Source organism: Myotis davidii, unplaced genomic scaffold (genome assembly GCF_000327345.1).
Source record: "Myotis davidii unplaced genomic scaffold, ASM32734v1 scaffold223, whole genome shotgun sequence".
Lineage (NCBI taxonomy): Eukaryota > Metazoa > Chordata > Mammalia > Chiroptera > Vespertilionidae > Myotis > Myotis davidii.
The window spans coordinates 3,308,046-3,322,749 of record NW_006294609.1 but is presented as its reverse complement, the minus strand read 5'-3'; the positions used below and the strand labels follow the sequence as shown (position 1 = coordinate 3,322,749).

Sequence of the window (14,704 nt, the reverse complement as noted above, 5' to 3'; positions counted from 1 at the left end):
GTCGAGGGGGCCTTCTGGGCCATCAGCCTCCGGGAGCGGGTCCTGGTCCAGGCCGTGGTCCGCAGCGCAGTCCGGCTCGCACTCGGTGACCACGATGAAGGACTCCATGCCCAGTCGGATGCTCAGGGACGAGAGGCCCCGCAGGGCCTCGCAAGGCTTCTGGCCTTCGCTGCTGCTGCTGCTGCTCCCGCCCCCCAGCTCATCCTGGGGGGCGGCCCGGTCACTGCTGGGCTGACTAGAGACACATGATGACATGGTGCATGTGTGGACCTCATCTGACAAGGGCACTCCGGGGCAGTCCCATGAGCAGCGGTGCCACCTGCAGAGAGAGGAAGGGTCAGCGCCCACCCTGCTGCTGGCCCGGGCTGGGGCCTGGGTTGACATCCTAAAAAAACCTTGCGAAACCTGATCTCTGAGTCTACACAGAAATGAACACTCCACATTTCCTTGCTGTAAAAGCCCCTCCTCACAGAAAAAACAAGAATTCCAAACTCAGCCTGGCCGGGAGGCTCCGTTCGTTGGGTGCCAACCCATACACCAAAAGGTTGTGAGTTTGATTCTTGGTCAGGGCACATACCTAGCGTTGAGGGTACAATCCCCGATCTGGGCATATACAGGAGACAACCAATCAATGTTCCTCTCTTTCTAAAAAGCAATAAAAACATATCCTCGGGCAATAACTTAAAAAAAAGAAAAAGAATTCCAAACTCAATTTCAGAAGGAACCAAGTATGAGAAAACCCCAAAATAGAGCACGCAGGTCCCCTACAGAGGGGGCAGCTATTTCCAGCTCAAGCCAGCTATGGCTAAGCAGGAATCTGGGCCTAGTCCTGCCCGGTTCCCCGCCCCCCCCCCTTTTTTTCTTCAAAAAAAGCCCTAAACCCAGAACGTTAGATGAGATCTCATGATTTTTTTTTTTTTAATTAGCAATTCTTTCAAATATTTTTGAATACTGGGTAGGCCGAATGGAACACCTCCAGGCTGCATCACTTCACCATGGGGATGATTCAAACAGCACTTCACAGTTTACAAAACATCTGCACATCAGCATAATCTCACAAGCACAGGAGGCTGCTGGTGGCTGTCACAGCCCCATACTGTAAAAGGCGAAGAGGCTGAGGCCTGAGAGAAGGAAGGGGATTATGTCCAAGGTCTCCTAACGCAAAGCCCACGTACACAGCAGGTGGGTCTCCTGGCCAACGATCCTCAACCAACAAGTGGGGGTCAGGGGTCACATCGGACAAAGGATGGGGGCCCGGACAGTGGGAGCCAGGGCAGCCAGACGCTGTTTTCCTAGTTCAGGCCCCGGCTGGTGCCTGCCAGATGTGAGGCAAACATGAGGTCAAGAACATGGGTATCAAAATAGCTTGGTGGTTCCTCAAAAAATTAAACAGAGAAGTACCACATGACCGAGCAACTCTGTTCCGAGGTATACCACCTCCATGTCCATCCACAGAACAACGGATAAAGCACAACAGGACCCAGCCACACAATGCAATATGATTCGAGCCAAAAAAGAAATGAAATCCTGGCATGTGCTAAACAGGACCCAGCCACACAATGCAATATGATTCGGGCCGAAAAAGAAACGAAACCCTGGCATGTGCTACAATCTAGATCAGCCGTGGGCACACTACGGCCCGCGGGCCGAATCCGGCCCGTTGGAAATGAATAAAACTAAAAAAAAAGACCGTACCCTTTTATGTAATGATGTTTACTTTGAATTTATATTAGTTCACACAAACACTCCATCCATGCTTTTGTTCCGGCCCTCCGGTCCAGTTTAAGAACCCATTGTGGCCCTCGAGTCACAAAGTTTGCCCACCCCTGATCTAGATGCACTTCAAAATCATCATGCTACGCGAAGGAAGCCAGACCCAAAGGTCACATCTGTATGATTCTATTTATACAAAACGCCTAGAATAGGCAAATCCTCAGAGACAGAGAGGAGATTAGTGGCTGCCTAGGACTGGGGAGGTGTTGGGCAGAATGGGCGTGACTGCTAACCGGGACAGGGTTTCCTTTTGGGGTGAGGAAAATGTTCTGGAACTGGATAGATTGCGAATGTACTAAAGGCCACTGCCTTGTATATTTTTAAATGGTTAATTTTTAAAAAAAGACCGATGCACTCCCTGAAGACTGTCAACTCCTTCCGTCTCTGGGACGGAAGATTATTAAACTTTGGTTCACGTGCTCAACCAATTCTGCTGGACAATTGTCACAGGTGCTGCTGGGACTCGGGGAGTACCTCCCCAGATGTGGACGGTGCCAGCTTCGTGCTGATCACCACATTACAAAGGCGCTGAGTGGAGAGATGTTATGAATAAATTATCTCCTGATGACACTGGGTGGCAGCGAGGGGATAAAGAGGAAGGTACAGATGGGAGCAGAAAGCCAGGGCTCCCTGGAGGAAGTGGAAGAGGGGCAGAGAAATGTCACTTGCCCTCCTGGGACCGTTCTAAAAGAGGTATTTCAGGAACAGCTTCTATGTCAGCCCATTTAGATAGCGATGTAGGCAGATGGGCTCCCTGCTCTCATGCAGCGAGGAAAGACCAACGGAACAGCCATGAGGAAATAACCGTGTGTCCCAGCCTGGACACGGGCACAATTTATGAATACAGAGTTCACAGTAAAAAAACAATAAAAACCCAATCACGTGACACGATGCGTGGCCGCTGTTAGGAGAATTACCAAGTCAAACTCCCGTAAAATGGTTTGGTGGGTCCTCAAAACGTTCAACATAGAATGACCGCGTGACCCAGGAGGTCTTCCCCTAAGTATATACCCAAAAGAATGGAAAGCCAGGATTCAAACAGATACACAGACACTCATGTTCACAGCAGCACTATTCACAATAGCCAAAAGGTGGAAACAACCCAAGGGCCCATCAACTGACGATGGATAAACAGAATGTGGTCTAACCATACAATGCAATATTATTCAGCCATAAAGAAGGAATGAAGTTCTGACATGTGCTAAGTGAAACAAACTAGATACTAAAAGACAAACACCGTATGATCTCACGTATACGAGATACCAAGAGTAGGCAAATTCAGAGAGACAGAAAGTAGAGTAGAGGTTAGCAGAGGCTGGTGGAGCAGGGGGAACAAGGAATCATTGCTTGTGGGGTACAGAATTTCTGTTTGAGGTGATAAAAAAAATTCTAGAAGTAGTGATGATGGTTGCACAACATTGTGAATTTAACTAAAACCACTAAATTATACACATAAAAAATGATTAAAATTGTAAATTTCCTGTTATGTATATTTTACCAAAATCAAGAAAAAATAAAGCCTAGCCAGTTTTTCTCAGTGGTTAGAGCGTCAGCCTGCAGACTGAAGGGTCACAGGTTCAATTCCAGTCAAGGGCATGTACCTCGTTTGTAGGCTTGATCCCCGGCCCCGGTTGGGAGGCAACCAATCCATGTCTCTCTCTCAAATCTATGTTTCTCTCTCTGTCCCTCCCGCTACCTTCTGCTGTCTAAAAACCAATGGAAAAAAATATCCTCGGTGAAAATTAAAAAGGGAATAGTAAAACGGCAATGAAACCACTTTTTCCAACTATGGGATAGTCAAGGACTTTAAATATAATAACAACAACACTATTTTGGTGAGGCCACAGGGAGTATGGATTGGCACCATCCTTACAAAGAGGAATTCACGAATATTTAGCAAAATCCCAAATGCAGACCTTTCACTTAGCAATTCCGCACCCGAATATTTATCTACAGGCAATCTCATACACACAAAAAAATGAGAAGGTTTTGGTAATGTGGTTTGAAAGGGCCATCCACTGGGGACTGAGTAAATAAAATGAAAATGAGGTGCACATACCCCAGGAGAAAACCAGGCTTTTCTTTTAAAACAGATGACTCTACACACCCTAATGTGAATTAGCTCCAAGGCACACCATTTATTACAGGGGGGAAACAAACGCATTAGTATGCTGCTGCTGGCGCAGGGGGAAAGGCCATACATGCGTTCATGATTGCACGTGCATAGCATTTTTCTGGAAAGGGATACGAGAAAATGGTTAACAGTGGCCTCCCTTGGTTTGCACAAGTGGGGAAACTAGGTGGGAAGGGCTTACTTTTCCTGTATGTACCTTTAGTTTAAAAGTAAAAATTGGGCCATAACCGGTTTGGTTCAGTGGATAGAGCGTTGGCCTGCAGACTGAAGGGTCCCAGGTTCGATTACGGTCAAGGGAATGTACTACCTTGGTTGCAGGCACATCCCCAGTAGGGGGTGTGCAGGAGGCAGCTGGTCGATGTTTCTCTCTCATCGATGTTTCTAACTCTCTATCCCTCTCCCTTCCTCTCTGTAAAAATAAATCAATAAAATATATATTTTTTAAAAAAGTAAAAATTGGAAAGAAGGTAACTGTAGCCATGATAGGACTTAGGATGATAAGGCTATCTGTGGGGTGAGAGAAGGGAAGAGTGCATCAGAATATCTGAGAATTCTTAACTGTGGTCCTGTCTTGGCTTCCCTATCAGTTAAAGAATAAAACCCAAGTTTAGTGTTTTCTGTGAACCCGCTGCTATTACATTCCATATCCCTTTTATGGTTCTTATCTCCCAGGAGGGGAAAAGCAGGGCCCCTGAAGTTCAACTGCTTGAGCTCGCCATGGACAAGTGACTTAGCCTCTCTTGGCCTCAGTGTTCTTATCTATAAAATGGGCACTCACCCAATAGTCATGAGGACGATTAAATGGACCCTCACTCAATATCCTGCCTGGTACATGGTCAAGTGATCAAAAAGCTATTATTTCCACAAATGCCTATTCAATGCTTACTACCTGCCAGGCTGTGTTCCAGAATGTTCCTAGGAGGTACTGATGTCCAAGAGACCAATCCGTTCTTTTCTTTTTTTAAAATATATTTTTATTGATTGACTTCAGAGAAGAAGGGAGAGGGAGAGAGAAAGAGAAACATCAATGATGAGAGAATGATTGATCAGCTGCCTCCTGCGTGCCCCCCACTGGGGATCCAGTGCACAACTCGGGCATGTGCCCTTGGCTGGAATTGAACCCGGGACACTTCAGTCTGCAGACCGATGCTCTATCCACTGAGCCAAACCAGCGAGGGCCAGCCTGCTCTTGTGTGGCTCCCGGAGCCCTGGCCGTGTGGCCCGTCCTCCCACCCAGAGCCACCTCTACCAGGGCGGCAGAGTTCCTGAAAAGAAAGTGAGCCTGGCAGCACCTGAGAACGTTAATGGAGATTTGCTTTTCTTGCCAAGAGAAAAACAATTGCTTATTGATTTCCACTCCAGGCCAAGGACACCAAACCTCCCCCTCCCCACCCCACCCCCCGGAAAAGCTGCTTTAATCAGTCTTCCTGACAAGCTGGCATCTGGCCTAGCCTTGGTCTTGGCCATTGAGGTCTGGAGGAGGGAGAAGAGATATACACTGGCCGGGACTGAGCTGGGCGCCTGTGTGCTGCAGGGGCAGGTATGTCTGGGTCTCAGATCTCAAGGCCACCTGGAGGCCACTGGTCCGCAGTGAGGCCTGGCAGGCAAGGGCTTGGGCATTCAGCCTGACAATAATAGGAACTTCTGCCACAGACCCCTGCAAGAGTGGAGGTCACAAACCCTTTAAGGTCACAGGCCCTGTGAGGATTTGATGGAACCTGTCAACACACGCCCCAAAGAGGAAAAAGTACACAAAGACAATGGTTTGCATAACAACAGCAACAGCTAACACCCAGATGAGCACTTACCATGCACCACACAAGGCTAATGGCTCTGCCAGGGTCATGTAACCCTCCCGGGGCCCCTGTAAGGGAGAGGGAGGGACTGCCGAGCATTCGATTTCAGGGCCCCATTGTAAGAGGGCCTCTCTGCATAGATGCTAAGGTTGGACAAAATGCCAAGAGGCTTCTCCCCTGAGCCTCCTGCCCCAACCCCGGGTCCCTCCCTCAGCCCCGAAGGCCTTCCCCACCGCCCTTGGCCGCCAGCCCCAAGCTCCCCTGCCTGCTCACAGGGCAGCACAATTGAGCAACCGGACTCTCCCTGGAGCAGATGAACCCAGGCTCAGGGCCAGGATAAAGGGAAGCGCTCCTTCCTCTGCCAGGAAGCACTGTCCCATTTCCTGGAGGCTGTTTCCAACCTGCACCTGTTCACCGAATGCAGAGGCCTCCACGGGAGCCACAACACAGCAAGCAGCCAGTGAGGGTGCCAAGGTCTTGCCGGGAGAGACACACACACACACACACACACACACACACACACACACAGTGCAGGGTCCCCAAAGCCAGGGATGACACCCTTCCTGGGATAGCAGGCATGGTTAGCCATATCCTCTCTCATGTGGGGAAACTGAGGCCCAGGGAGGCCCTAAAGAAAACTCACTCACCTATAGGTTCTTTCATCAAGTAATTATTGAGAACCGACTATGTGCTGGACAAACAAAACAGACATACTTTCTTTTTTTAAAAAATTGATTTTAACCCTGACCGGTTTGGCTCAGTGGCTAGAGCGTCGGCCTACGGACTGAGGGGTCCCGGGTTCGATTCTGGCTAAGGGCGTATACCTTGGTTGCAGGCACATCCCCAGTAGGGGGTGTGCAGGAGGCAGCTGATGAATGTTTCTCTCTCATTGATGTTTCTAACTCTCCATCCCTCTCCCATCCTCTCTGTGAAAAATCAATAAAATATATTTTTTTAAAAATTGATTTTAGAGATAGAGGAAAGGAGAGGGAGAGGGACAGAGAGAGAGAAACATCTATGTGAAAGAGATATTGATTAGTTGCCTCCCAGACCAGGGATCCGTGGTCACCTGCTCCAACCATTTCATCTCACCCAAGAGAAAATGAAGGCCCAGAAAGTTTAATGACTTGCCCAAAGTCACACAGAGGTACTAGGCAGAGCTAAAACTGATCTGAGTTCTCTAGGAAGGGACTGAAAATTATTGGTGCAGTCTTGCAATGTCCACATACTCTGACCAGGCTGGGCCCAAATCTCTCATTCCGGGGAGCCCAGTCTTCTGCCTTCCTGAGACCACGGCCTGCGTGAGGGGAGAGGGCCAAGGCGCCGCGTCTCACGGTGCTCAGAAAGCAATGCACAGGGTCTGGGCATGGAGACAGTGATCTGAGGAGATCTGTGGCTTTGCCTCCCTTGTTTATTGATGAACTCCATGTTCTAAAACTCCCTAGATGATTATTGGCACCCAATAAATATTGGCTAGAGGTCATTGTTTGTTTCATGCATCCCAAGGCCACTCAGAAAGCCAGAAGCTTTCTTTAGCTGGCCTATGCGCCTTTAGTCTGATAACAGTGGCCTGGTTTCTGTCTGGAAACCCATCCTTCCGTGTGAAAGGTTACTCCCTGGAGCTGTCTGCCCCATCAGCTTCAGTAGTTCCTGTATGACTCAAGCCTGGTCAACTGGGCATCAACTGCTCTGGCCAAGTGATTGATTCAAGAGTAGGTGTGTGATCCAAGTCAGTCTACCAAGTCTAATTTTAAGGTTTTTGTAGAAATATTAATTTAAAAAAATAAGAATGTCTCTTTCTGTGGAACTTAGCGCAATGAGGATATTCTTCTAGAGTTTCAGGGGTTGAGGGGAACCTGGCCTTAGAATGAAGTTGACTGAGAGGGAAGAGAGGCAACAGATAGAGGAGAACTGAGATAAGAGATAACTGTTTGGGTACCTGGATCCAGCCACACCTGAAGCCCATATACCACAGGAGTTTGTAACTACATGACTCAATAAACTCCCATTTTTGCGTAGGTTAGTTTGGGATCCGTTTTCTGTCACTTACAACCAAGTATCCTGACTGACAGATGACACAGGAAGGATTGACAGAAAAGCTTCCTCACACCCTGGCCAGGTGGCTCAGTTGGCTGCTGCATTATCCCATATACCTAAGGCTGCAGGTTCAATCCCCCGTAGGGGAGGCAACCAATCGATGTTTCTCTCTCACATACACGGTTCTCTCCCTCTCTCCCTTCCTCTCACTCTAAAATCAATAAGAAAACATATCCTTGGATGAGGATTAAAACACCTTTTTTTCCCTTTCCTCCCTCCCTTCCTTCTCTCTCTCTCTCTCTCTCTCTTTTAAACAAAACTTCTTTACTAAGCTCCCTGCCAGATGATCAATCAGTTCTCTACACCTTAAGGCTCCCACCCAGGCCAAACTGCCAGGCAGCTACAAGACAGCGTTCACCTCAACCAGTAATTCCGAAGTCTCTCTCTCTCTCTTCCTCTGTCTCTCTCTTTAATCTTAAAAAATAAATAAATAAATTTAAATCAAGGATGGGGAAGGACGGATGAACAGGACAGAGTGAAGAGAAGAAACTAACCAGCACTTTCCAACACAAGAACTGCACCACTGTAGCAGCTGCTATGGTAGTGGTGGATGCAGTAAGAGTCATGGCTAGGCTTCCTGAGTGCTTGCCAAGTGCCAGGTGCTATTCTAAGCGCTCTGCATGTATCATCTCATTTAATCATCACAACAACTTTACGAGTTAGGTACTGTATCACGCCTATTTCACGGGTGATGGCACAGAGAGTCTGAGTGACTGGCCCACAATCACACAGTGCTTTGGGAGAAATCAAAGGCTCCTACAGAGGTAGAACTATGTGACCAGGCTCAGCAGAACCCCTCTTCTTAGTCATGTGACCTTGGGGACAATACCCACCTCACCCGGACACAGGCCCCTGCACACAGTATACGCTCCCCAAATGGAAGCTGTTGCCAAGAAAGCACTTCAGTGGCTATCAAGTTCAAGCCCCTCAATTGGTTTTCATTTGTATGACAACAAAAATGTTTTATCTCTAATCCCACCGTACTAACTTAACTCTTCATCTTCCCCTCTGTTGTCCACAGACATCGCGTTCTCATAAAATTCATGCAATTACAGTATCATTGCGCATCCTTGCTCGTTTGTGTCATAACAATCTGCACGCTCTCTCAGCTTTCAGGATCAGCACGCCAGGGCTGCAGATGGGGTTGCTGCGACCCAGGAAGGTGAAATGACCTCTCCGAGGCAGCTGAGCAGGTTCCGGGCTGGGCCAGAACAAGAACCAGGCGTCCTGACCCCTGAAGCCCTAGTTCCCTGCAGCCCTGGATGTTTACGGAGCAAGAAGGTCAGCTGTCTTAGGAGTTGCTAGGCAGCTACTGTCCAGTCAATGATAAAGCACCACGGAGAGGGACCCCAATCAAGCAGCCAGGAATCTAAAGACAGGTGTGTACTGGTGGCCTTGAAGAGTGAGGAAGTATGAATGTCCGGTGCGGGTATTTGGAAAAGGGAGGTAGGAACTATCTCCCTCCTTCCTTCCCTCCTTCCCTTCCTCCCTTCCTCCCTTCCTCTTCTCTCATTGAATCCCTCCCAATCTTTCACTGGCCCAAAACAAGAGGCAGCGAAACTGGAATTGCAATTTGTAATGAGAAGAAAAAGACTTCGACTCTAACAGGCTGCAGCTTAGCAAATCAGAGACAGAGGGGGCCAACTCAGAAGCCACAGAAATCCACAGGCATCGCCACGCTGCCCACCCATGGCCCTCCTCCCTCCCTCTTCCCTGCTTTTGGGGGCGATGTTCAATCTAGCTTCTCCTCTCTCCTTCCCCAGCCTCCAGCACAAAGCAACCCCAGCCAGGGGCAAAGGGGGGCTGGGAGCGGGGCTGGGGTCCAGAACCCTGTCCTCCACACCTGGACCTAAAAGGGGGGAGAGCTCTCTGGGATGAATCTAAGTGAAAATTCCCGCCAGAGGTACTGAAGGTAAAACCCCCAAGTACCTTTAAGGAAGCATAAGGGAGGCGTCCTTCCCCCAACACCCTGCCCCCCACTCAAACCACCGGTTCCCCATTTAAACTCGGGCTTATCTCAGGCACCACCCACAATGCCCCTTCCTGCCGGCTTGCTGCCTACCTGTGTCCCAGCCACAAAGACTCTGGCCTCCCAGCGCCCCCATGTCTCATGTCCTTAGGGGACAGTCCTTCTCTCCCCTTAAATTTTGCAATTAGCATGTTTCTCTCTCCCACTGCCATCTCGCCACTATTTACAGAAGCCAACAGGATAAAAACAGACAACATAAAAATAGTTTCCCAACAGCTTTCAGGGTGGGGTGGGGTGGAGGTGGGGGCACCACAGACTCTTGGGATTTTCTTTCCTTTTCAAAATGGAAAACGCTAGACTCCTTTCTCTCTTCCAAAGCACTCCCCAGGAGTTCAGACCACTCACCTGGGAGCTCCGTGGGGACAGAGACCAAGCCCCCACCTTCCTCAGTCCCCAGGGCAGAGCTTGTCACCAGCCCCCAGAAGTGCTGGTTGGCTCGGTGGAAGCGCACCAGAGCTTCAGCGCCAGGACCCCGTTCTGCCCTCTTTCCATCAACTACTGGGCCTCCTTCCAGCCTTCCAAAAACACAAGCCAGGCAACAACACAAAACTTTGGCTTTTCTCTGTGCTTAAAATGTTTCATCATTGAATCAAAAAAAAAAAATTCATCGGCAACACTACAAACACAAACGCGTTGAAACGGAAAACGTCAGTGGCGAAAATCATTCCTTCCTCATTTTGGTCATTAACATCACCCAGCAGGGAATGCCAGAGCTGGGGGTGCGTCTTCCCTTCGAAGACTCACCCACGCACCTCCTTTTAAATATTCCTTTTTATGTTTCTTTCATTTGTTGAGGAAGGGATCCAATCAGGGACAAAGGAAAAAACTACTCGTTCAAACTCTTATTTTTTCAGAGAGCAAAACCGTTCGGAAATTATTTCTATGCATAACCTCCTGGAGGAGGCGACGTCCACTCTGTGAGAAAATGGGCAACCTTTGCCAGCACGACGAGGTCAAGAGAGCCTGTCAGGAAACCATACAGATCTCCAGGGACCTGAGTCTTGATTTTCTCATCTGTAAAATGGAGCTAATGCGGCCTACCTTGAGGGTAGCTGTCCAGTCGATCTTCTATATCAGGCGTGGGGAACGTCCGGCCCCGCAAATCATTTGGTCTGGCCCTGCCCAGGCATGAGGGGTGAGTTAATTAAATGTTTGACCAACCAGGGGATTGTCAAGGGCGGGGGGAAAAAGGAGACATATGTCTTACCCTTTGTAAGACTTTAAGCAATAAAACAATTAAAAAAAAATAAAAATAAAATAAAAACAATATGGCACATGAAAAATAAATAAATAAATGTTGACCAAATATAACAGACTAAGTTTTAAGTTGATAATTTTGTATGACCCGCAAATGACGTTATAAATATCCAAATGGCCCCTGACAGAAAAAAGGTTCCCCACCCCTGTTCTATATGAAAGTGCCCAGCATACAGCCTGGCCCATAGTTAAGGCCCCCCAAAGTGGGAGGAGTGGGGGGGCTGGTCTTTTCTGGGCTTCTCCAGTTCAGTTTTCAGGATGCTCAGCTGCGTGAATGGGCATCAAGAGAGACTGAGGTGGCTCCACCCCTGGCCACTGAGTTAGGGCACGGTCGACCAAAGGAAAATCTGAAATAGCGTTTGCCCCAGATCTTTCTTTACTTTGTGTATTTACTTACCTGGAAAAAGTGTCCCAGAATATACACCAGTGAAATTACTTGGGGGCCTACACTAGACCTATCGTGGTGACTGAAAAGAATGGACCTAAATGACAGAGACTCCCTGAAGCTTGGCTGACATGGCTCAGTGGTTGAGCACTGACTTATGATCCAGGAGGTGGAGGTTCAATTCCCGATCAGGGTACATGCCCGGGTTGTGGGCTCCATCCCCAGTAGGGGGCGTGCAGGGGGCAGCTGATCAATGATTCTCGCTCATCTTTGCTGTTTGTATCTCTCACCTCCTTTCCCTAACTCTCCGAAATCAATAAACGGAAATTTTTTTAAAAAGGACTCCCTAAAAATCATACTTATGTAATACTTGTGCACTGCCCCCGGGGGGGTGATGGGCTTAGAAGGGAGCTAGGATTCCTGAGGAAGAGTAGGTGGGGATGAAATTAAGGTAGTCCCCAAAACCTGGTTCCAGGAAGCTGATCCCCAATTGATTTCAGAGAATCTTTCTTCTATCACCCTCTCCCTGCAAATGGAATGACAAAATAATGTCATATGCCCAGAGGCTTATTAATTGGGGGCTGCAGAGGCAGAGGAATAAAGTGGCCTTAAAAAGCCCTCATGGTAGAAAAAAACCGATGGTGAAACAAAATGTGGTCCATCCACCCACAGGAGTATTACTCAGCCATAAAAAGAAAGCACTGATATATTCTACGGCTTGTAGGAACCTTGAAAATATTCCATGAAAGAACCCAGACACAAAAGGCCCCATATTATTATCAGGTCAGTGGGGTAACTAGCACAGCCCAAAAGAAGGAAAGCCCATTCCATAAGGAAATTTTCCCCCAACTTCCAGGAATGAAGGCACAGAAACGCAGGCAAAGACTCCTGCAGCCTGTGGAGTCAGGCCTCTCTAACCCGGTCCAAAGAGAGGAGCTATTGGGAAAGCAAAACATCTGCAAAGAAATAGCAATACAAGGCCCTCTGACCCAAAGGAAAATCTGAAATAGCGTTTGCCCCAAATCTCCAGGATCGGGAAGGGAAATGGGAACCATATGCTACCCATAGCCACAAGAGGAAGGCATGCCAGGGAGACGGTCACCAGTGACCCCCAAACAAATTACTGAGCCTCACTGAACCCCTCCATGAAATGGGTTCGTGGGGGGATACAGGAAACTCTGTGGTCCATGTTAAAATGTGAGTTCAAATGCCAAGAAAATAGGCGTGGCCCACCCCACCTGGCCCATCCATCCCTTCCTCCTGGGGGAGGTGCCTCCCCACCCACCAGCCCATGAAGGAGACTGCAGAAAGTTTTCCTAGGGGCCAGGTCATGCTGTCCTATTCTCTTCCTCCTCCCATCCAAAACTCCACTCTTTAGCCCATTCTTCAAGACTCTGCACAAATGACACCTCCTTCAAGGAGCCTCCTGGACTGACACCAGGCAGAGGGATTTCTCCAGAACCCCCACTGCCCTCTGCTCCCTTCATTCCCACAACCCTTATTCCTCCAGCAATTCCTCAACAGGGGTACTCCTGGTGTCTAAAACAGAGCAATTCTTCATGTCTGCCAAAGATCTGGCCTGCCTGGAGGACATTTGGCATCCCTGGCTCCTCCCCAAAGCCAGGCGTGCTCAGCGTCATTTTGAAACCAAAAGTCGCCCCACACTTTCCTAAACACTGGCCGGGAAGTTGGGACCACCCTGATGAGACCTGCAGTTATAAGTAAATATATTTGGCTACCAGACCATTAACAACCTGGGGGAAAAAGACAAGCCTACGCTGATCAGCATCACCGCCAGGCCTGCTTGGATCTGTGTCCTCACAGGCTGGTTTGGTAAACAAATCTAGAAGCTGAGGGTGGCCTGGCAAGAGTCCCTGCTCTAGAACAGGTGATCAAGTACAAAGGCTCGAGGACCTGACATATCTGGGTTCACTGTGTGACCCTGGGCAAGTTACTTAACCTCTCTGAGCCCCTCTGTAAATGGGGCTAACTCCTAGCAACACTGCAGGATGATCTCAAGCCTCAATCTTCTCATCTCTACAATGGGGATAAAAAGCTCAAGCCTCATAGGATATTTTTAGACATTAAATGAGATCATGCAAATAACACACAGCACCGTACTTAGGAGCCCATCAAATGGTGGCAGTTTTTTATTTAAAAATGTGTCGTGTGCTCTCTGCAAATGGCTGCTTTCTGTATAGAAAGCGTTTATGAGAGCTATCTAAATGGAGGGTTCGGGCTCAGTAAGAGGCTGCATTTGCATAGTATATACACTGTTTATTCTTAAATTGCATGTTTTTGCGGGGTGGCTTGGAGAAGGGGTCTAACTCTCCCAAAGCCCCCCCCCCCCCTTCCTACGGCCCTGCCTTCCCCTGGGAACAAGGATGCCTGTGGGGACACAGAGCTACCCTCTTCTTCACTGGAGGGCAAGCACAGCCAGGAGAGGGGAGTAGGAACTGATGGCCCAACTCTAGGGCACAAGAAGTTTCTACCCCTCGGACTGTGGGGACTACCAGGCTGAGGAAGGCAAAAGTTGCCTCTAAGGAGATGGACACTGCATGTCCCACCCTGAGGTCAGCATGCCCCTCTCTTGCTGACACACTGAGTTTCCGCCCACCTGAACTCCACCCCCCCTGCCCCAACCTTATGGGGGGACATAGGAAGGGCTGGGGTGCATCTTCTTCAGCACCAACTGAGAGCAGCCAGGATGGCTGGCAAAGATGAGAAAACGCCCTACTTCCCAAACTAGGCAGTGCAGGAGCTGGGGAGTCAGGGAAAGGTCAAGGCTGGAGCGGGCGGCAACCCAAGCATCCAGACCCAGTGTTGAGCGGGGCTGCGCCCGGCATCCCCGCGTCCTCAGTCAGGCGGAGGATGCCGGCGAAGGCACCTCGCTGCACGCACAGCTAGCGTCTGCGGCCCGGGGTGATTTTAGGTCAAAAGGACCAAGGCTGTGAGATTCCAGCCTAGGGACTTGGGGAGGGGGCGGGGACCGAGGGCCCAGAGAGGAGAGGCAACGGTCCCGGCCCCACAACTGCTGGCCTGGGGTCGTGCCGCCAGGTGTCCAACCTCCCAGGGCCGGCGGGGTGCGGGGGTGGAGTGCTCCAATTCCGTGGGCCCTCTCCTTCCCTGCGCGCTCCAGCCACCCCCACCTGTCAAGCGCGAGGCGGTGGGCCTAGGCTGCCTGGGCTCCCGGTGACCTCGGTTCCAAACTCCGGGACCGCCCCTGCTACCCC

At 49.5% G+C, this 14,704-nt stretch overlaps 1 protein-coding gene across 1 annotated transcript in view; it reads right to left on the bottom strand.

Annotated features, from left to right (window-relative positions):
• Window positions 1-14,704, bottom strand: part of CAMKK2 (calcium/calmodulin-dependent protein kinase kinase 2, beta) — a 41,969-nt gene that overhangs the window by 26,432 nt on the left and 833 nt on the right. Inside the window, exons 2-3 of the mRNA XM_006768991.2 lie at window positions 10,871-10,947; window positions 4-319 (exon numbers count right to left, since the gene is read on the bottom strand). Coding sequence (XP_006769054.1) covers window positions 4-255 — 252 coding nt within the window. The 5' untranslated portion in view covers window positions 256-319; window positions 10,871-10,947. The remainder of the gene's footprint in view (window positions 1-3; window positions 320-10,870; window positions 10,948-14,704) is intronic.